The 22,829-nt window shown below is 44.5% G+C and overlaps 2 protein-coding genes across 5 annotated transcripts in view; one reads left to right on the top strand and one right to left on the bottom strand.

Annotated features, from left to right (window-relative positions):
• Positions 1 to 200: 200 nt before the first annotated feature.
• On the bottom strand, positions 201 to 4,018 carry TMEM215 (transmembrane protein 215). Its single transcript, XM_027722000.2, has one exon. The coding sequence runs from the start codon at positions 3,723 to 3,725 to the stop codon at positions 3,006 to 3,008; it is 720 nt and encodes a 239-aa protein (XP_027577801.1). The 5' UTR covers positions 3,726 to 4,018; the 3' UTR covers positions 201 to 3,005.
• The window catches only part of TOPORS (TOP1 binding arginine/serine rich protein, E3 ubiquitin ligase), a 56,361-nt gene continuing 37,536 nt past the window's right edge, over positions 4,005 to 22,829 (top strand). For 3 of the 4 annotated variants that reach the window (XR_005563225.1, XR_005563214.1, XR_005563218.1), the window contains exon 1: positions 4,005 to 4,199. The gene's annotated coding sequence lies outside the window, so the exon portion shown is untranslated. Of the gene's footprint in view, positions 4,200 to 22,414; positions 22,707 to 22,829 lie in introns of all 4 variants that reach the window. The other variant, XR_005563216.1, reaches the window with a different exon arrangement.

The raw sequence follows: 22,829 nt of genomic DNA, 5'->3' as shown, positions 1-22,829 counted from the left end.
CCTGGGCATGTAATCTACATAAAAACCTTGAAGCTTCTGTCATGCTATCTTCGATCAAATAAGCAGTAGATTTCTACTGCAAAACCATGGTGTTTGAAAAAGGTCACTTTATTAAAAAAATCCACAAACAATTAACAAAAGCTTATTTTTAAAATGGCCAAATTAATCCATTTCCATTTCATTCTCTAACTAGCAGAAAAGAAAGGACAAAAATATAAAGAAAGAGATTTCAGAGGCCATACTAATATATTTCTTTAACATCAAATTCTCACATGTTCAATAAAAAACTTTAGTGGATCATGGTGGATTAGCCTAGAAATATTGCCTAAAAGTGTAGTTTGTTAAGAAATCTTACCTCAGTAAAATGAATTAGAGGGATGAAATTGCTTGTAAATATCACATTTTAACCATATTTTTTTTTAATATATCTTTATATATTGTGGGAAGTTTTCACTCCCGTTAAACTTTGCTTTAATACAAACGTTCTCGAGTTTTTACACTAAGAATGGAATAACGCATGTGACTCAGATCTGCATGTCTGTGTCTCATGTTAGATATTTACCATTCCATTTATCACTAGAGTTTGCTGTCTTGTCTTGAATAACCCCATATAACTTTTGACAGAGAATATGTAATCCTAGAAAAAATGGAAAAACTTGACCTCTTCCCATATATATAGATATATATTTGCAGAACTGTACAAATCTAGGTTCCCAGCAGGCTGATGCTTTGCTCTCTTATGCAAGTGATTGCTCACAACCCTGTTAAAGGCAGCACACAGCTACCCAGTAGCCTGTTTTCTCATGGTGGGTCTGATCTTCAGGGATGCTGAGTACACATGGGCACACACTAAGACCCTCACCTGCTTTCCTTGGAGACAGAAAGCAAAGGATTCTATTCCTCATCATGTTCATCAGCAGTATTTTAGCTGTTGGCTTCAGAGGTTGTGAAGTAAGATTTCCCAGTGCCATCAAAGACCTGCTCTGTACACTGCAGAATAAGGTCTCGCAGTGACTAAGCTTGCAGGAGGCAAGCTGCTGACAACAGAGTGCTTTTATGTGGAAGTGGGAGCTGAATATGTCAGAGAGAGGGTCTGTCTTGTGGAATTATTCCTTTGCTCAGCGAATAAAACTTGGGCTGGACAGAGTGCAAGGGTTTATTTATTACCACAGTACTCTTCCTGCATGCCTGAGCAGCAGAGCTGCTAGTAACCACCTATTGAGAGGCTTTACCTGACTCAAACTAGCTAGTGTTTTTTAAATGTGTCCTAATAGCATCCTGATGCTAAAGTGTGGCCAAAGCTTTAACATCTTGTTTGGTCTGAAAGAAATCAAACTATCCAATGTAAAAAATTTTGTTTCCTCCTTCTGGAAAGCTTTTCAGAGACTGGTCGACTGTTACTACTTGAAGTAAGTTTCTAAACAAACAAACAAGCACACAAGTGTATGCATATTTACATTCAGTATCCAGACAATTCCGTAGACAGGGAAAGCTCATTTCAGTGCAAAGTTCTTTTCCACTTTCTACACAACATCTGAGGTTGCTACAAAAGAAGGCCTGGTTTTCTTGTTTCCTATTCTGGTAATTCAAAACATTTATCCGATGCAATTTATGGTTGACAAGAACGAGCTAAGTAGAGACAGTTAGTAAGACTTGCATCACACAGGAACTTTTTGGAGTTGTGAGAGTTTAGTTATAGGAACTGGGGCTTTGTGAGATGCTAACTCTGTACTTTAGCAGCCTAAGACCTTAACCCTTGGAGCAGCTGCTTAGCACGTACATTGTGTCACACCATGTCTCTGATACCTAGTTAGTAGAGGCCAGTTAAGATTTTTATACACAGCATGGAAAATACAATTTACTGTTGGACAGAATAGCTGGGATTTGTGTTTCTGCATGTTAACTGCAGGCTCAGATTTTGAATGAGTCAGGTTAATCCTCATTACTTGCTTCATATTTTCTTGCTACGTATCCACAAGCTGTGAGTAAAAATGTGTCAGTCAGGTCCTCTCTTCCCTCCCCACAGCAAAGCATGGCTTTGAGACCTCTGACTGGACTGTAACCATGCATCACCCATACAGAAACATCTGGCATTTTAGAAAAGGCACAAGAAAATGGCATTTTCAGAAGGGTAAGATCCTGCTCTGCACATAACCCATAGAAGTCTATTCCCTAAGCAACTTTTGAGGTACTGAAATACATTTTAAAGGCCTAAGTCCACTGACATCTGATTCTAGTCTGAGCAAGAACTGTGTCAGGATCATGTTGTAATCTCCTTGTCAAGTATGCCTATAAAATCCTAAAGTGTTAGAAACATTTCAGTGAAGTCAAGACCAGTGGAGAATTAAGCTAACACATCTGTGTTGCATGCTATTGATGATGGATTAGCCTTTGAAAAGTCCTCTGAGCCTATCTGGTTCCTAGGAGACTTTCAGGAGAGCCCACAGGGTCAGCACATTGATTTCTTGATGCAGAGGAAAATAAAATCCTGTCAGGAAGAAGAAGGGGGACAAATAACTTCTACACTCCCTGACATCAGCCATCTACTGAAGTGCATGTTGACATCTCTCAGTCCCTCCCAAAACGAAGTGACAGTATTTCAAAGATTCATTCAGCTATAGAGCACTACATTCTTTCCCACAGACAGCTTGAGTCTGATTCAGCTCTTGATCCCAGCTGACAGCCACTGCCCTCCTGCCAGGCTGCCTACAGGCTTCATACAATAGGCAGCAGGAAAACAGAAGGGAGAGAAAGGGAGAAAATAAAATTAAAATGTAATTTTTTTTTCCCCCAAAACGAAGAATGGAATTCTTTAACCTCTAAACATGCTTGTTTACTTACAGAAAGAATATTTCAGGCACAAAAGGTTTGAGTCAGTCACATACCAGGTTAAATTGAAATAGTATCAGGATTGTCCCATGCAGTGTAGTCAGCTATATTATCCCCTATCAAGAAGTTGAAGTTGCAGTTTTTGTATACACACATATATGTAAAGTATATGTCTTTCACACTATGCTCTCCTGGTCTGAGTTGATTCCGGTAGGGTTTATGTAACAACAGTATCTGTCATAAGGGCTGTTATCCTTGTAAGAACAGACAATGATACTGTCTTTAGGTGCCACAAAAATGTTGTCTTCAATTTCAGGGCAAGCAATGCTGTCCCTGCTGGGAGAAGAGCTCTTCTTCTCCAAGGCACTGTATGTGGAGCCATCTCCCACACACAGAGTCAGCGGCATCTGTGGGTAAGGGGTCTCCAGGTATTTCAGCATGTCTTCCTGTTCCACTTTCTTGATGAGGCTGCTGCATTCTCCCATGGTGGCAGCGGCGGTGGTGCAGACGAAAACGGAATTCTCCTCACCCCGCAGCACTCTCCTATCCCTCTGGTATGCTTTCTTGGCCAGTTCGCCACAACTCCCCTTGCCAGACTCCAGGTCTGAGGGGGTTCTTAGCAGCTCCATGACATCTCGGTCCTTCACCCGCTTACAACACGGACGCATGTCCTCGGGCCATTTGGTGCAGCCGTCGGTCTTTCTGGTGAGGGCAATAGCGGCGATGCCCGGCAGACAGATGGCCGGCCCGATGGCCAGCAGCGGGATGTCTCCCAGGGTCTCTCCCTTCATGCCAGACACAGTGAACATGAAGCCGAACACTAGGAAGACGCTGACCAGAGCCACCACCAGCCCCGTCCGGGGGTTGATGTCGTCGGGTCTCAGGGTCCGCGCCATCCTGCCGCTGGGCGCGGGGACACTTCACTCCACCGGAGCGCCCCTCGGGACAGGGGACAGATGTGCCCCGGCAAGCGACTCAAGTTTCCCAGACAGTGAAGCGCGGAGAACTCCGACAACCGGCACCACTCGCCTTCCCGTCGGTGGAGCCGCAGACGGAGGGCGGGCCGGAGCCGGGAGCCGTCCTGCCTCCTCCCTCTCTCCCTCCCTCACTCCTCGGAGCCGCTTTGAGCTGCGCTAAAGTGGGAGCGGCCCTCCCTCCTCCGGCAGCCCCGCCGCGCCCTCCCACGAGTGGGCTCGGGGGGTTCAAACCCCGGCAAAGGGCGGGAGAAGAGACACCGGGGCGGTTTTAAGCAGTCGGCGGGCGGGGAGCAAGCAGCCGCGAAAGAATACCTGCCCTGCCGCCTCCTCCTCGTCCTCCTCCTCCCCCTTCTTGTCCTCCTCCTCCGGCCCCACCGGAGCCTCGCAGCAGCCGTGAGTACGCGCACGGCCCCCGAGTGCCGCGGCGCGGGTGCTGCGGGGTCGGTACCGGGGGGTCGGCGGAGTTCCCCCACCTGATGGCCACCGCTGCTCGGCCGGCCCTGCTGCCACTCCGGGCAGTCTTTCCCTCACGAGTGGACCCCCGACTGGCGTCCTTCCCCGGGGGAGTCGGCCTGCGCATCCTGCGTACGGACCTCCACCCCGAAAGCCCCTGTCTCCGTGGGGACAGGGCTTGCGGACTAAATCCTCCCCCGGACAGACAGCAGTCTTGCCCCGAGTCCTTTCCTGAGTTAGGTACAAGTGGAGACCAAGGCTTTAGGAGATGCTGTGCTTCAGCTGGATTTCACCCCGGAGGAGGCCCTTAGGGGAAAAGCCTCTCCCGGTGTTATTCCCTCCCCAAGATCCCAGAGTGAACTTAAATGCCGGGATGCATCTCGCAGGGGTTTCCTTGGTTTCAAAGGTGTGCCGGCTGTGATGGTGATGTTCCATCCCTGTGTTTTGATGCACTTGGGTGATGGCAAAGTAAGCACCTCGAGGTGAATGAGTATAGGAAAGAATCTGAAATGTGTGGGAATATGGAAATGCAGCAGCATGATCAGGAAGGTTGCCAGTGAAATAAAGGAGTAAATGCTTCCACCTGGGGAGAGATACTGAGAGATGAAAAGGAGTGATACGAAAGAGCTTTCAAGAAAATTAAGATAATAGAAAAGGACACACTGAACTAAATTGTGAAACCATGGTTTCTCTAAGTTTTCCCAGTAACATAATTCCTTTTCCTCATACTACAAATTTGGAAAGCTCAGAAAAGCCAGTTTAGGAAATGCACAAATGCTCCTCAACTTTAAGTCTTATTTACCCTCTTATTTACCCTCCCTACAGTACAACATGAACAGAGCACATCTGGGTTGTAGGTTTCTAAACTGCCTGAGAATATCCTTTCATTAATGGGACCAGCTGCTGCCTTACAGGACACTTTCTTCATAAATGGGATGTCAAGTTATAGGTTTTGCTGTTTAATTTGAAGGATGAGTAAGTGGGAGTAGAAGTATACACTGGGGAGAGTTATTAAGTCAGTGGCAGTGACCTGGGTTTGAGATTAAAAGTTTGTAATGGACCATGATCATTGTTTCAACTTGTACTCCAGAAGGTTGTCCAGTAAAATCCACACTGAACCTCCCTCCTGTTGCTGCATGGTCTGAAATAGGAATAATTTGGACTTTGTTAGAAATACTCTTCTTGACTGAAAGACTTAAAAATCAAAACCTTTCAGTTAGATTTCAGCACAAGTTAACTTCTACTTTTGCCACTGTGCAGGATTTAGCCGTACAAGAAATGACAGTAGTGTCTTGGCTCCTGTTTTCCTGAGTGAGAATTTGCTTCTTGTTTCCATCTGCTGTTATTCAGATACACAGCTTTTATGTCTTCACACTGGAATTAATAATACCTTTTTTTTACCCGTCTGCTGAATTCTGTAGGAAAGGAAGTGATTAGCCTTCAGCCTGTCTGTCCCATATAAATAAAATATTGTAAAGTGTAAGTTATGAGCACTGTTGTGTTGATAACTAACGCCATGAAAGTCACCATTCCTGCTCCCTGACCTTCCTTCACCTCTCTTACTGCATTTGAATAGTCTTTCAAAAAATTGGAGATTGGTTTTTAGTTGAAAAAAACTCTGATGCTTGGAAGTAACAATTACCTGAAATTGTATTCATCAACAGTCCTTCAGAAAAAGAAAAAGTGCATCACTATATGACACAGAAATGTAAATATTAGTGGCATCAGTGGAGAGGAAAAATACCTTAAGAGCTGCAGTACATGTCAGAATATCTAAGAGGAATAAAAATGGCCCTTCAAATTTAAGCGACAGGCTTACTGAGATGGAAGAAAGAACATCTACTTTGAAACAGAAAGCTATTAGTGGACAGAAAAATACAGAAAATGTCAGGATAAAGGTGGAACTAAATGCCTTCAATTTGTCCCTTTGTGAGTGTTTTCAAAACAAGATGTTTTCTTCCTGGGAGAGGGGGTAGGAGAGGGAAAACAAACATCCAGTTCCAGGAAAGCAAGCTACAATTGTTAAAATGGTCTTGCAAATCTAGAAATCAAGAGATCAGCAAGTATCTCTTAACATAACTGAGTAACAATACAAATAGTTGAATTTTCTATCCTGTTAATAACACAACCTCTTTTGAGGTGAAGCATGTTTCTGTTCTGGTGCTGGACAGAAAAATGAGGTACTCAACAACTTTTTTGCCTCAGTCTGCCATGGCAACCTCTCTTCCCACACTTCTCAATTGGATTTACTGTAAGATGGGGACTGGGGCACAAAAATGGTTCCCACTGTAATAGATCAGATTTGTGATCACCTGAGGAACCTGAACACACCAGTTTATGGGATCCAGTGAGATGCTGTGCTGGTTTTGACTGGGGTAGAGTTAATTTTCTTCACACTGTCTAGTATGGGCCTGTGTTTTGTATGTATGCTGAACACAGGGGTGACAACATAAAGTAGTTTCTGTTATTGCTGGGCAGGGGTTACACAGACCCAAGGCCTTTTCTGCTTTTCCTTCTGCCACACTGGTAAGGAAATTGGGGATGTGTGGGAGACTGGGAGCAGACACAGCCAGGACAGGTGACCCAAATTGATCAAAGGGATATTCCAGACCACACAACATTATGCTGAGTATATAAAGTGAGGGAAAGAAGGAGGGTGGAAGGGACATTTGGAATGATAATGTTTGTCTTCCCAAGTCACCCCTTATGCGTGATGGGGTCCTGCTCTGCTGAAGGTGGCTGAACACCCACCTGCCCATAGGAAGCAGTGAATGAATTCCTCATTTTGTTTTGCTTGTGTGCCTGGCTTTTGCTTTCCCCTTTATCTCAATCCAAAAGTTTTCTGAGTTTTACCCTTCTGATTCTCTGCCCAATACCAATGGTGAGGGAGGGAGTGAGCAGCTACATGGGGCTTGGCTACTTGCCGGGATTAAACCACAACAGATGCATCCCAGACTCCCAAGGGAATTGACTGATGTAGTTGCCAAGCCACTCTCTATGGTATTTGAAAAGTCCTGGCAATCAGATGAATTCCCAGGTAATTGGAAAAGGGGAAATATTGGACCCATCTTTTAAAAAGGTAGGAAAGAGGACACTGGAAACTACTGAACTTTCAGCCTTCCTGGGCTGACATTTCCCATTAAAAGCTACACAACGCTGCAAAAAGAAATAGACCAAACTCACCCCTGTGCCTGGAAGATTACGGAACAGGTCCTCTTAGAAGCTCTGCTAAGGCACATGGAGGACAGGGAGGTGATTTGTGACATAAAGCCAGCATGGCTTCACCAAGGACAAGTCCTGCCTGACCAACCAGGTGGCCTTCTGTGATGGAGTGACTACATCAGTGGACAAGGGAAGGACTAGGGATGTCATCTATCTATATTTCTGTAAGGTGTTTGACATGGTCTCTAACAACATCCTCCTCTCTAAATTGGAGAGAGAAGGATTTGACTGGGGAGCTGTTCAGTGAATAAGGAATTTTTTGGACAATCAGATCCAGAGGGTGGTGGTCAACAGCTCAGTGTTCATATGGAGATTGGCAATAGGTAGTGTTCCTCAGGGATCTGCACTGGGACAAGCGCTGTGTAACTCACCCTCACTGCTGGAGAACCATCAGCAGGTTTGCGGTCAACCTGTTTTGAGTGGTTTGAGTGGTGCAATTGATGTGCCTGAGGGATGGGATGCCATCCAGAGGGACCTGGACAAGCTCAAGAAGTGGGCCCACAGGGATCTCATGTGGTTTAAAAAGACCAAGTGCAAGATGTTGCACCTGGGTCAGAGCAACCCCCAGTATCAATACAGACTGGGGGATAAACGGAACAAGAGCAGCCCTAACGAGAAGGAGTTGGGGGTGCTGGTGGATGAGAGGCTGGACAGGAGCATCCAGTGCTGCATCCAGCTCTGGGGTCCCCAGCACAGGAAGGACATGGGCATGTTGGAGTGCATCTAGAGTAGGACACCACGGTGATTAGTGGGATGGAGTGCCTCTCTTATGAGGAAAGGCTGAGAGAATTGTTGAACCTCATGAGATTCCCATGGGCCCACTTCTCCATCTTGTGAAGGTCCCTCTGGGTGGCATCCTGTCCTTCGTGTGTGTCAACCACTCCACTCGGTGTCATCTGCAAATTTGCTGAGGGTGCACTCAATCCCTTTATCTATGTCATTAGACATATGTCATCCGGTCCAAAGTACAGGCCTCTGAGGGACAGCACTCGTCACTGATGTCCATCAAGACTCTGAGCCCTTGACCACTACCCTCTGAATGTGACCATCCAAGCAATTTCTTATCAATCTAAAAGTCCACTTATTAAATCCATCTATCTCCTATTTAGATAGCAGGATGTTGTGGGGGACCACGTTGAAGGCTTTACAGAAGTCTAGATAAATGGCATCCATAACCCTTCCCTTGTCCACTGATGTAGTCAATCAATCCATTCCTTTTTCCAATCACTGGGAATTTCTTCTGATTGCCGTGGCTTTGCAAATATGATGGAAAGTGACTTACCAACTACACTAGCTAATTCCCTGAGGACTCTGGGAGATATCTTGTTGGATCCCATAGACATGTATGTTCAGGTTCCTCAGGTGATCATGAAAGTGATCTCATACTGTAGGAAGCCCTTTTCTTCCCAGGCCTCCATCTTGCAGTCCATCGACTCACGAGGTGAGGGAATAGAGATTGGCAATGAAGACTGAAGCAAAACACTTGAGTACCTCAGCCTTCTCTCATCCATCATTACCAGTTTTCCTGTCATGTTAATCAGAGGGGCACATTTTCTTTGATCTTTCTTTATTACTATGGAACAATCAAAACAGCTATCCAGATCAACAACTTTAGATGTGTTACATTCTTTCTGGTTTTTATGTAGGTTTGATGGTAGAGATCAGAAAAGAATGGATCAGGATGGATGTGCTGGAAAGGGTACTGGTTGAGTAACAGGTAATTTTTCTTAAACCCTTCTCTCAACCTGTTACCTTGCAGATATGATTGTGTGCTTCTGTCAATGGCTTTTTGCAAAAGCAAAGCCTTTCTCTGACCAGGCAGTACTGCAAAATACATGGAAAAGTGTGTGTGGTACATTGTTTAATATCCTACAGTTAAAAGATCTGGCAGATGAAGTTTCAAATTAATGCACTACAACTGACAGCTGGCTTTTTGATAAGATCTCAGCCACACTATATGAGGACTCTAGAAGTTCTTAATAACAGGTAAAATTAGACTCTTATTTCCACCTTCCAAGTTCTGTGGCAATGCTAAAACTTGACACTGCTTCTGAATGTGGGATCATCTAAGTCCTACCTATAATCTGGATATGGAACACAGGACTACTTTTACTGACAAGGATTGGGATACTCAAGTTTCAAGCTTTTACAGTTAGGCACTTGTGAACACATTTGAGCCAGCCCATTACCCTGGGCAGACAATCATACTGCTGAGGTCACTGGCAGGCACTTCAAACCCACTCAAGAGCTGCTTCACTAAGTCCTAGCAAGTACTGCTTGCTAAAGTGGATGCTGAATGCACCACATCCATCTCCAGGCCTTCTTGTACATTGTGTTTTCTTGGCAACATCCACAAGAAGAAATACTTGAGAATTTCTTTGTGTTGTGCAACTGTGTGCTGTGATCCTCATGCACCTCAATTAATAGATTTTTTTTTCCCACTTAACAGTGCTTGTTGTTCAACCAACTCCGCATACCAAATTACCTTATTTATATTTCTTAGGGGATCTGTCTAGCTACACCCTATGGCTCTTCCATGCTTCTGAACTGTACTCAAAGCCCCAGGCAGTTCTTTGTGTTTTCATGTCCTCAAGCACAAAAAGTTCACCTGAGGGAGGCTTTTTGGACTCTGGCTGTTCACTGATGCCCCTGAGTCTTGATCTTCGTTGACAATCATATGTACTTGACTGCTGATTGCTGGCTGATTGGCTGGATGTGGGAGGATTCTCCTGATAAGAGCATTCACTCAATAAACAAGGGGGCAAAAGGGAAACAACAGATGTCTGAAGGGCTTGTGCTTTGACACTGAGCCTTCACAGGAGTGGGATTCAAAAACCATGGCAGTGAGTCAAGCATCCATCTTGAGGTGGGGACTTAGCAGGATTGCTGTGGAAGAAGTACAGGCTGCCGTATGAGCCACATCAACAGCTAATAAATTAGCCTGTATCATTCAATGGGAACTTTGTCCATCTGCATCATATTTCCTGGTATGCTCTTTCCCTTTGGGAAACTTCTTATTAAATATACTTTATTGCTTCTATTGAAGATTACTCAAAAGATGCAATAAACTCAGGGAAGTCACAAGTACGGTGAGTTATGCACAGTGGTAGATAATGAGTAGCATGCTTTGTCCCAAAAAACTTAGCAAAGACTTCTGAAAAGGTGTCTCTACTCAAGTTGCTTGTCTGTGGAGAAAGAGAAAGGGAAAATAACCAATGTCAGGTTGTCTCGACCTAACTCTACAGAAGAAGCTAATAATTTTGGGTGTGGTGAAACACCTTTAAAGCAGTTTTAAGCATAATCATGTAGAAACGTATGACCAAGTATTAGGGCCCTTGCAATGACTAATTCTTTCTATGAAGCTTGCTGACACCCTTCCTGTCTGTTTAAGAAAATTAAGTAAATAAGGGAACTCATCAAAAGACTATTCCTATGTTCCTTGCAGGCTCTGGAAGGGTGAGACTTCCCAAGACAAGCGAACTTGAAACAAATTTTAATGGGGGTGGACTTCATTGAAGTATATAGCTCAAACTATGCAAATATCTCTTTAAAAATATTCTATGCTGTGGATATGAAGCAAGCAGTGAAATCATTGTCATAGCGCTCCTGATTGCCTGACCTCTGATTATTTAGTGCCACATCTTCACCTTGCTAAGATATAGCAGCTAATCCCGGGAAACATTTCCAGGCATACAAATGACAAGAAAACAGTCAGGATCAGTCAGCATGGATTCACAAAGGCGAAGTCATACTTGATCAAATAACCTACAGTGAAATGACTGGCCTGGTAGATGAGTGGATATTGTCTACTTGGACTTCAGTAAGACCTCTGACATTGTCTCCTGTAAGATCATCATAGACGAGCAGTTAATATATGGCTTGGGTGAGCAGTGAGTTGGACAGAAAACTGGTTGAATGAGCAGACCAAATGTTGGTGTTTAGTGGTACAACATCTACTGGATGCCAGTGACAAGCAGTGTACCCAAAGACTCAATACTGGTTGCTTCAACAGTCTTCATTAATGAGCTGGATGATGAGGCAGAGCGCACCATCAGAAATTTTTCAGATAATATAAAACTAGGAGGAGCAGCTGGTATCAGAGGGTCATGTTGCCATCCAGAGGGACATCAACAGGCTCAAGAAAGGGACTGGCAAGAACCTGATGAAATTCAGCAAGGGGAAATTCCAAGTCCTGCACATGGAGAGAAAAAAAAATTAACCCCCCCCATATATACATACGTATATATACATACATACCTATATCCATACACACACACGTGTGTGTGTGTATAGATATATATACACATATATATATATATACACACACATATATATATATACACATATATATATATATCTCTATATAGATATATGCATGCTATGTGCTGCCCAGCTGAAAAGCATTTTGGCAGAATAGGATGTGGGGGTCCTGGTGGATACTAAGTTGAACCAGCAGTGTGCCTTTGTGGCAAAGAAGGCAAATTGTGGTCTGGGCTGCATTGCAGTAGGAGGAGTATTGCCAGCCAGCTGGCAGGTGATCCTGCCCCTCCACACTGGTAAGGTTACACCTAGAGTACTTTGTCCAGTTCTGGGCTCCTCAGTACAGTAGAGCCATGAACATACTGGAGAGAATCATTTCCTCAATGGACTTTCCAATGGAAAGGTCATTAAGACGACTCAGGGACTGGAGCACCTCTGCTATGAGGAAAGTGTGAGGGAGCTGGGACTCTTCAGCCTGAAGAAGGGAATGCTCAGAGGGATCTTGTCAATGTATATAAATGCCTGCAAGGAGGTTGCAAAGAGGATGGAGCAAGGCTCCAAGTGGTGCCCAGGGACAAGACCGGAGGTGGTAGGCACAAATTAAAACACAGAAGATTCCCTCTGAACCTCAGGATGACCTGAGGATTCATTTTGAGGATGACCAAGCACTAGCACAGATTGCACAAAGAGGTGGTGGAGTCTCCACCTTGGAATTACTCAAAAGCCATCTGGACATGGTCCTGGCAAACTGCTGTGGATGACCCTGCTTGATCAGAGGTGTTGGATCAGATGAACCTCAGGAATTTCTTCCAATGTGCACCACTCTGTGATTCTTTAATGGCAGAGAAAATGATGGATGAATGTGTGTATGTGGGTGTGCACAGCCTGAGCAGTCTCTCATCACTGTGTGCAGGGGCACTGGAGGCAGAAGAAGGGCAAAAGGCATTTTTTACTGGAGAAGGGGATGCAAGTAGCTCCCTTTGAAGGAGGTGAAATCTGCATGGTGCACCAGGTGTTCTCTGGGGGAAAGAATGCAATGTGACATAAGGCATGGAGCAGCTGTGTTCTTGAATAAAATGAAATCTGCTTTTTTTCAGGAGGCAGTCTATCTGATCCCTGTCAAATGGTGATGGCTTCCCTCCACCATCTGGTCCACCAGACCATCAGCCATCACCTGGCTGAAGGCACCAGAGCAGTTTGCTGCAGTCCCATGATAGCTCCTCAGCTCTCAGGCACTTCCCTAGCAGCCCCCCTTCTTGTTGCCTTCGGGAAATACCTGTTGCTTTACCTGCCACCACCCCACAAGCTGTGTATCTCAGAGCAGCTTCCTCAACCAATGCCCTCCAGCAGCTGCAGAGCCACAGAGGCTCCTCAGTAGACACATCTCACCTCAGCCCAGCTAGTTGCTGGTGGTGAAGATCTTTCAGGCCCTCTCTGAAGTCCCAGGCGTGAGTGATTAGCCACCAGATAGGTATCTGTCAGCTCTGCTGTCCCAGTGATCGATGCCCAAAGCCATCAATCAGAGCAGCTGGGGATCAAACCATCAGCATGTACATGCTGCGCAATTCTCCTTTTTGTATTTGGCTGTCAGGTCCATCAGACCAAGGTCAGGGAGCGAAAGAAGTCTGTCCAGGCTTTCTTCCAATGAGTGTGAGCTGCTGGAGATTGACTTCAGAGGAAACATGGTTTGAATTTTAGCCACAGGTACCAACCCTGAGGATTTTGGGAGTAAGGATGTGAAGAAATAGTTGTTAGGAAGATATTGCTGTTTTCCTCCATGCATAGTGCATGGATTCAACCACTTTTTCTGAAGCTGCACCCGTAGTATCCGTTATCTAACTAAGCCATTGCAGATGGTGAGATGACGACAACCATGAGTCAGTCACGGTTCTGCACTGTGTCAGGGAGCAGGATTTAAAGGTAGGGTTATATGTTCATTGTGCTCAGGGCACAGCACTGTGAATGTATAAATCAGATTCTGGTGTTTACTACATGAGGAGGTGTGTAACCACAAAGGTTGAAGGACAGTGATGTGGGAGGGCTCTGCCAGTGTTACACGCCTTCCAACGTAATAGGGTGTTCTTGTGTTTCAAAGGCGTTTGATGCAGGGAGGGTATTAAAGTTTTTATAGCTGTACACTTGGAGTGCTTGCAATACTTAGAGCTGGTAAAAACCTGGCATGCTGATATCAGGGCATATCAAAAGCCTTTTGATTGCAAGCGTGGGTGTAAATACACAGCTAATTCACTCCCTTTCTGTAGAACAGACCTGTATCTCTGAAGATGCAGGGAAGAATGCCGTAAAAAACAGCTACATATGTTGCAGAGGAGGAGCAGAGCACATGAAGGTCTCCAGCCATCCTACAGGAGTAAGGGGTGGTGCAAACCAAACTTTGAGCACAGGTTCAGAATGGCCAAACCTGTTCCTCTGCCCACCCTCATCTACCCTGCACTCTGTATGGAGCAGAGGCATCCTAGGCCACTCAGGGCAGCTCCATTTGAATATTGATGTGCCTTACCATCCTCCACAGATGGGCTTTAACCTCGCTGCTGGGTTTAGAGGGCCCCAGTGAACACTTACCCAATGCTGGCCCTTCACAGCCCATCACAACCCATTCTCTGGTGAGGCTCCATCTCTACATTCAGTATCAGGCATCAGGTACCCTGTGTCCTCTGTCAAGGGATTTCCAGCCTACAAATGAGGCAATGTGGCAAATTCCTTTCTTGCTCCGCTGTGAAATACTGTCCAATGCATATGTGCAAAATTGTTTAATTCACTTCCACCAAAGAACATATCTTTCACTGCATGGTAGTAGGGAAGACATGGTAACAGAAATTTTATAATAGGCTTTTTTCTCCTTCCTGCAAAGTACAGGTGGTTCCTTAGGCTCTGATGGCATTTTGGGTCATCAGTGTACCACAAGTGTGGGCACTGCCTCTCACTGGCCTGCTCCCAAAAGCCCTGGAACAGCATGACAGCTATCAGAGGTCTGGTCTCAAGACCTGCAGGGGACGACACTCCTAAAGGAGGAGCCAGTGTGCTTCCTGCTTTCCTGACTGCCAAGCAGACAGGCACAGCTTGTGCAGTGCCATCCTGACACAGGATAAAGACCCTTGGGTAAGCATGTCCTTGAGGCTTTCAGGAGACCCCAAACATCCACTTCCCAAGCCTTGTTTTCATTTTCTGTTCAGGAAGCCACATTCAGCTGAAGCCATGGAATATGGGTATCAAAGACTCCTTGTCTAGACAGACAGCTCATCTGAGGTGCAGCCACTTGGCTTGAACACCTCCTCAACCCATCCACCTATGGAGAGTGAGCACAGGCCAGTTTGGGACCCTCATCTACTGCTGTCATGGTCTCTGAAAAGGAGCAACCAGCCATTGGGGTATTTTGACAAGTGCCTTGTGCTTTGACAGGAAGCTGCAATGTGGCAGGATGAGTAATTAATTAGCCTTGTGCTGCCACAAGCGTTTCCAGTCCCAGCTGACAACAGACTAATTAAGAAAGTCCTTGTGGAATCTATTTTAGATAACCATTTACTTTGATACAAATTAACAAGGGCTTTTCTAACGGTTTATTTCACAGGCTACTCATTAGATTAATTTATGGGGTAAACAGCCAGAACTTGAATAGACAATTTTGCTGAAGAGTGTACTAATCTTATCAAGGCAAAACACTTGCTTCCTTCTGATTTTTTGTGTCATGTTGTTTGTTGTCAGATGTTACCTTAACCCAAGTCCAAAGGCTTTGAAAACTGAAATAAGTGCTGGTTCTTAAGAACCGAATAATGTCCCTCGTATGCGATTTGCCCATCAGAGTCATTTGACTGAGCACCATGAGTGCTAAGTACACCCCATTATGAGTATTGTCTCTTTCAGCATCTTGGTGAAGATTGAGGAACCAAACTTCCTGCCACCACAATGATCCCTGCATCTGTGACTGTGGCAAACACTGATACTCATGTATCAGTGTATGAAGTGTGACTTCATGCGCAACCTCAAGGGTTTCACAGGATCTCCCGCAAAGCCTAAGAGAACCAGAAAACGGCCCTACATCTCCCAGATGGCAGGAAAGAGTGTCCTCCCTTCCTACATTAGCTTTCAAAAGCTTGACCCTACCTAACAACTGCACAGTTTGTCTTTAGGATCCTGCAGGATTCTCAGATGTAATCCGGAACAGAGTAGGGATGTGGGTTGATAGTGAACCTACAAGCAAACTGGTTATCTCCACTTGAGGATCTGTCCAAATGGGAAAACATGTAGGAGGATTTTACCTTCCCTTACTGTCTGCACTGCTTCATGTTTACAAAGTATAGCAGTGATGGTGAAGTATTTGACTCCAAATCACGGGTGAGTGGATGACAGCAAAGATGGCAGGTTGGACCTTATGTAGCATGTGATTGCATAGCTTGGGAAGAGAAGTGCGGCTGTGGACAGAGAAAAAGAGTGAAGAACCTGAGCTGGAAGGTCTCACCTGGGGAATAAGGTGGCACCACAGCAGGAGCTAAAAGCTCTTTGTCATTTTCAGCGGGGTACAGTTCTCCACATGACTGAGATCAGGTATTTCCATCATCACTAGAATTAATTGGGAAAGTCTCTTTGAAATGAATATTTGAATATCTAATATAGTTTCTTTTTCCTTTGGGAGGATAATACCCAGTTCCCCATTTTCAGACACCAGCAGAAACTTAGGTGAAAGCCACAGAGATAAATTTTTCTTTCACATTTGGTTGAAATTGGATTGTGGATATGTATACATAACAACTCTGTTGGGGAAATTGCTTAAGCTGGGGGTTATTCTCTACAAATCGTCTGCTCAGAGACACACAGATCGAGAAAATCTTCCATGCTTTTCTTTCTAAAATGCTGACCCAAACTAGAACCCCTAGATTCTTGTTTAAGCTTGTTTAAGGAAGTGAAAACTAAAAGTTTAAGTGGGATTATCAGCTTGCATTTCTTAGCACCTAATTATGTGTAATTTTTGTCTCACTCTCTCCCACTCCCAGAAATTCTACATGGGCAGAATTTGGAACATTTCCCCTGTGTCATGGTAACAGAGCTGTGCTGTAGAGGCTCCACAAAGCTACACACATTACGATTTTTATCCCTTGTTGCAGGCTGGTGATGCATAAACTTTTCCTTCCCAGTCCTGTCTGACCATTTTGGAGGCAAGCAGCTACAATGAACATCAAGTGCGACTTCATTTGCTATAGCTATCTGCTTTCCACCTCCTAATCCTTAAGGCTGTTGACGATTTCCCCCATGGTTGGATGATGGGATGTTGGTGACCCACTTCCCAAGTCTGAAGGGACCACAGAGCAGAGGGTAGCTGCAGTGCCCAGCCACTCTGTTGAAGCTGAGTGCTGACAGCCAGGAGGTAGCAAGGATGGAACACAATTGCTTCTAAAATGCACACTGTGTGCTTCCCATAGCAGATGCTTCTGCCTTATCTGTGTGACAGAATGTGCTGTTGACTCACAAGGCCAGACTCCTCACAGGTGAATACTGGCTTAGTGCTATCAGCTTCGATTTCTTTCTGCCAAAAGCCTCCAAGGACCCTATTAAGAAGGGGGCTTGGCTTTTATTTTAGGAGGAGTAGCTTTATATAAGCAGCCTGTGCCACATTGATGCAGTTTTTACTCCTAATCTTTTCTGACCAGTCCTCTGGGCACTTCATGGTGGCTTCCTGAGGTCACTGGCACTGCTGTGCTGACTCCTACCTGGTGTGCTACTCCCTCGCCAGAGCTCAGCCTGCCAGAACAATAACTTTGTCTACCAGGAGCACTCATGTCAACTGCTGGGTGCAGCTAGGTGAGCTGCAGTTGTCACTCCTTTTGAAACCATCTGCTGGTTGTTTTTTGGTTCTTTTTTAATCACCTTTAAATATCTGCTCTCAAGAACATTGTGTGGTTTCTAAGGATGCTGTATGCATAAGAACCCCCAGGTTGTAAACTTGTGTGTCCTTTGTGCTTTGGTGCATTAACAGATGGGGTATTTGACTGTGTTGCAGTGCCTGAGAGTCTGTCTGGCCTCTAAAGCTGACTTGATATCTGCTGCTGATTTTCCAGAGAAGAAAATCTTCATGGGACCATGAGGCTAGGGGCAAGGTCTTGTGGATGTTTTAACACCAAGTGACTACATATGGTACATATTTCTTTGCAGAGGCATGCTCAGCCCCAGTAGTAACACTGAACAGTGCATTTTACCTGATTATGCTGCTTTTTGATTTTCAGACCTCGCTAAATATGTGAGTGTGATTGCTAGGTACTACCTTGCCTCTGGGGCTCAGATCATGCATTCGGTTTCTTCTATACTCCTACCCCACCTCAGGGCAAAGCTGTCTCACGGATGATGTGGTCTGCTGCTAAATACACTGAAAACAGCCATGAAGCAGGTAGTCCTTGAGCTTAAACTGTAGAGCATTATCCTATATTTCTAGTAAGGTTATTGGTTCCTATCGTGAATTCCTGCCCTAAATACCACCCTATTTTGCCCAAGGGGAGCCACCAGTAGCTGTGTTATCCCATGGCTTGTTGCAGGATCCCTGACTTCAGTAAAGCAAGTTTCTAGTGATATTTTAGCATTCCTTCAGACCCTGTGTCCCTGTCAGGATCTTTTCCATAGTTCCTACTCAGGTGCTAGATGCACAGCATGTAATCAGGCAGAGGGACAAAGACTGGATAAAAAATTTCTCAGCAACATTTATTTGACAGATTCATCCTCTGTGATCAAAGACCCCGTCTTGATCCTGTTAAATTTAATGGACATTTTACTAAAAACCTCAAAAGACTAGGATATGACTCTCCCTTATTTGTGAACAAGACCATTATATCATTATAGCTTTGGAAGAAATTAAATCCCTTCCCCTACTCTTTGGGTGGGAGGAAAAGGCATTTATTATGCTTCCTCCTTGGATAATGCCTGTTCTCAGAACTGGTAATCACCTGAGACAGGAGCTGGTGTAGCCTGTGTCAGAGGAGTGTGCTGTAGCAATTTCTCTCAGCATCATATAATTAGCCCTGAGTTTGGGAGATGGCTTCTACTAGATAGAGCTAAGTTTACCTCCATGATTGCAGCTGTGCATTTTTAGTCCCTGCAACTACTGGTGCTGCAGAGCCTGGCTTTGAACTTCCACTACTTTTTATTCTTTCCTGGGAGATTTGGTACAGGGAGGGGTGTTGAAATGATTTCTCTGTCTTCCCCCAAAATTTATATTTCTGGAGTGTGTCTCAAATGTACTTAGGAAAAGGAATGAATTCAGCAGTATCACTGTGCTAGCAGAGCAAATGTTTTGCTGATGGTAGCTATTTTCCCTTTCATGTTAGCACTGAATTTGTTTTGGTATTCTTGGAATGCCTTTAAACTCTTCATTTCTTCTTTAGAGTGAGCTGAAATGGTCCCTTGTGTGAAAGTTAGCTTTGGGAAGACAGCGCTAAGCCTCTTACGAGAGCAAAGCTGTGCCTGTGTTTAGACTCATTCCATCACCCTCTGTGGCATTTGAGCTGATTCTTCTTTTTATGCCTATCACTTTCTCATTTCCTTTGGCTAGGATCCCTCTTTCTTTCTGCTGAAATGTTTGGAGGGCAGACAATTCCGTGGCTGCCTGCAGATGAAACCAGATCAGTCTTCGGCATTGAGTTGTGTAACAGCTGCCCACTGTCACTACAGAGACAATTTTGGGACAGTGTCATCAGCTTTGTCAATCCATATGTGCCAGGGACATTTTTGCTGGATAAAAGCTTAAGTGCACATTAACTGGATCAAATTCTTAAATGTACATCTGAGATATGAAGAGTCAAATAGAACACCCAACTTCCATTAACCAAACAAAACTCATTAGTGTAATTCATTAATATAAGCCAAAGGTTCCATGAATTTCAGCTATCCATAGGCACATGATCTCTAAAAGGTCGTCCTGTGTTCACTTTAGTCAGTATATGAATATGTGTGAATGAGCAAGAAAAATTTTAGTATTCTCTTTGTAAATTTTAATTTTTTTTTTTTTTTTTTTAATAAAGCTTATAATTGTCAGGTCTGTGTTTATCAAAAGCATGTGACAAAAAGACCAGTATGAATACTATCAGGGTTTCAGTTTGACAAAGCAAGTGTAAAAAGACCTAGTGGAATGTGGCAAAGATATATATCGTAGCTTTCTAATAATAAAAATGTCCCACTCGCCTTAGATGTGGGACACCGTGTCCTGGAAGATGGCTTCTTGTTACCTTAGCAGCTGAGCCTCCTCCAGTGAGGGCATGCCCTAAATTGCTCCTTGCGATTGCATTAATTTCAGAACAAGGTGACAAGACCCCAGGGTTGGTAGGTCAGAACCACACAAACTGCATCAGATCCCAGATGGCTTCTGCTGGGAGGTTCAGCATCAGCCTGCCTTGTTGGCACATGCCAGGCAGCTGATGGACTGGAGGACAATGCATGGAGCTCAGACAGCTCGGGATTTATGCAGGTTTGCATAGATAGACAACTGAAACACCACGTGCTCCAGGTGAGTTGACTGCAGAGACCCTGCTGCTGAAAGTCTCAGAACTGAGTTTGGGCATGTTTCTCTTTGTCTAAACACAAGAGCATGGTCAGTTCAACTCACTTCACTTACCTGGTTCCTACCAATTAACTTAGCCACTAGCTTAATAGTGGCTTATCTTCATCCATTACCTTAATATTTCTTTAATTGACTCAATTTAAGTAAGAAATAAACCACATCTGGTGCAAAATTTGCTGAATGATTGAGATGTGATGCTGCTCAGTACCTCTCAGTCTGACATTAGCACTAGATCACTTCTCAATAGGCTTCTGAGTATCTGTAACATGACAACTGCCTTCAGGATAGCCAGAGGAAGGAAAAAAATAATGCTTATTTCTTTTATTTTAAATAACCATCTCATATTGTAAACAAACTAGTAAACATACCTTAGCCAGGCGTGCAGCATTTATAAATCAGTGTAAGCAGCTCTGTTGCTCTGATGAAATCAATTGGTATATATTGATTTGCATTTTTCATTGATCAGACCTGCCTGCATGAGATTAACCCCTTGAAATTATCTTTTATTTGAAAAGTGAGTTTGGCCTATTTCTTTGCAGCACGGAATAGCTTTTAATAGGAATGTGAACCCAGAATTCTGGGTCCTTTTAAAAAATGGACTTCGTTCTGGAAATCCACATAATAATTTTTTCCAGGAATAACCTGGGCTTTTTTCAGGCTGGATAAATTCCAGCTCAAGTAATTACACTTTGCCTTCCTCAATTCCTCCAAAGGTCTAATGAATTCAGGCACTCTTAGCATAACATTATTACATGCTGCTACTGTACATGGCTAAACAGCTGTTGTACTTCCCCCCAGTGACAATTACATTTCAGTGGTGCGTGAGCTGATTCCCTTACACCTCTCTGCTGGGGTGTGCCAGAACGATTCCAATGCTCACAGTCCTCCAAGAAAAAGCACACTGGTTACACGTACTTTTATCATGGTCTTGCTAGTCTTGCTCATCATTCTTTGTGTTACTGGTTAAATTCACTTCTAGATCTTGAACTACCATAGCTGGGAAAGTCTCAGAGCAAAGGACAGCATGTTGCCAGAGGTGCCAGGTGCACTGGCAGGCTTTACTCACATGGCACATGTTCTGAATACCTGAAAGGGCAACCCCCACTGAGGTAATTAGTTACATCTGTGTCACTTGACAGACCTGTGACACCTATGTTGGCTGCTGTCCATCTATAGTGAAAGAAAAGTTTAAAAATCTATAGTTACTGGAGATGGGAAGTTCATAGCTACAGTACTGCCTATTCTGCTTTACCTTTTGAAAGCGTTTTAGCCTCTGGTTTTTTGACTAGGTGTCAGTCCAATCATTGCAGCAGGAGCATGCTGCTTTGATGCCACCAGTTCCCAGTTCTAATAATCTAGTGTGACTCCTGAGGTTTGCAAAATCAGCTGCAGCGCTTATGCCTGACCCCTGTTGTCAGACTGGAGCCAGATGTCCCATTAGAGTCTCACAGAACAGAGGGCTTTCCAGGCCTTGTTCAGCTTCAGAAATTTTGCCCTTTTCTTAACCATGGGGATAGTGAGGATGTTTCAATGTCAGGGTTGAAAGCAACAGCCTCTTTCTTCTGTAGTTCAAACAGCTGAAAAGCAATCTGATGCCCAAATGTGATGCCAGGCTACATCATCTACGTGGGGGGACCTGTGCACTACTGGGGCAGCAGCTGACAGCAGGAGGGCTACAGAGAGAGTGAGTCTCAAAAAAATAAAGATGAACATGACAAGGATCAGAAGGGAAGGTTCTCTACCATGTGCTTTGCTGTTTGACCTTCAAGGATCCTTTTGGACATGCTGTAGGATTTCCAGTCATATGTGTTAACACCCAGTATCTGCACCTAGGTCTGCCAGATACAGTGGACACAATTTTTTTGTGGAGCTGCTGTGAGATGGGATAATCCACACTTCTGTATCTTCTGCACCTGTGGATGCATTTATCTTTCAGCCCACAAGGGGCTCAGTTGATCTTCTTGCATTGCTTGAGGGATAGGATTTCAGTTGGCAGCTTCTGGGTCAGGCTAGCTTTGGCATGTGGAGTAGCTCTGGGAAGGAGATGGTTTAGCTCTGAGTGTCCTGCGTCAGTCTGTCTCTGATGTCCATTAGGGTTTCACTGAGTGCTAATTTACAGCGTCCTTCCTGCATGGATGGCAGCTGTCATCCTACCAGACCCCTCTTCCGACTGTGACACTGACATCCTCGGTCCATGACGTGAAGAACTGGGAAAAGGCTGCAGCAGGGAGGTGGTGTGTGCGTGACCACCGGAGAGCCTGCCTTTCCTGCACGTGCTTCCAGAGTCAGCCAGCTCACATTTCAACTGAACTCAGTCTGGAGGTGGACATATTCAGCACACATCCTTCCTGAGGAAAGGCTGTCATCCCTGAGACACTGCTTCCTCCAAGCCCATTGACTTCCAAGACGTGGTATGGCGTGTAGAGAGCAAGTTAAAGCATTAGAAAAAAAGGTTTGGTTTCACATGTGTTACTGGGCAAATTGACATTCTCCAGAGGAGAATGTAGATGAGAATTGGGATGGTAAAAAAATGG

Source organism: Pipra filicauda, unplaced genomic scaffold (genome assembly GCF_003945595.2).
Source record: "Pipra filicauda isolate LSUMZ 115617 unplaced genomic scaffold, ASM394559v2 scaffold194_size2289513_pilon, whole genome shotgun sequence".
In the NCBI taxonomy this organism is placed as follows: domain Eukaryota; kingdom Metazoa; phylum Chordata; class Aves; order Passeriformes; family Pipridae; genus Pipra; species Pipra filicauda.
Note: the sequence above shows the minus strand (reverse complement) of the source record. Positions and strands in the feature narration are given on the sequence as shown.

What these genes read in the sequence shown, in the direction of transcription:
- TMEM215 (XM_027722000.2), bottom strand. Translation starts at nt 3,725, where the DNA reads ATGGCGCGGACCCTGAGACCCGACGACATCAACCCCCGGACGGGGCTG.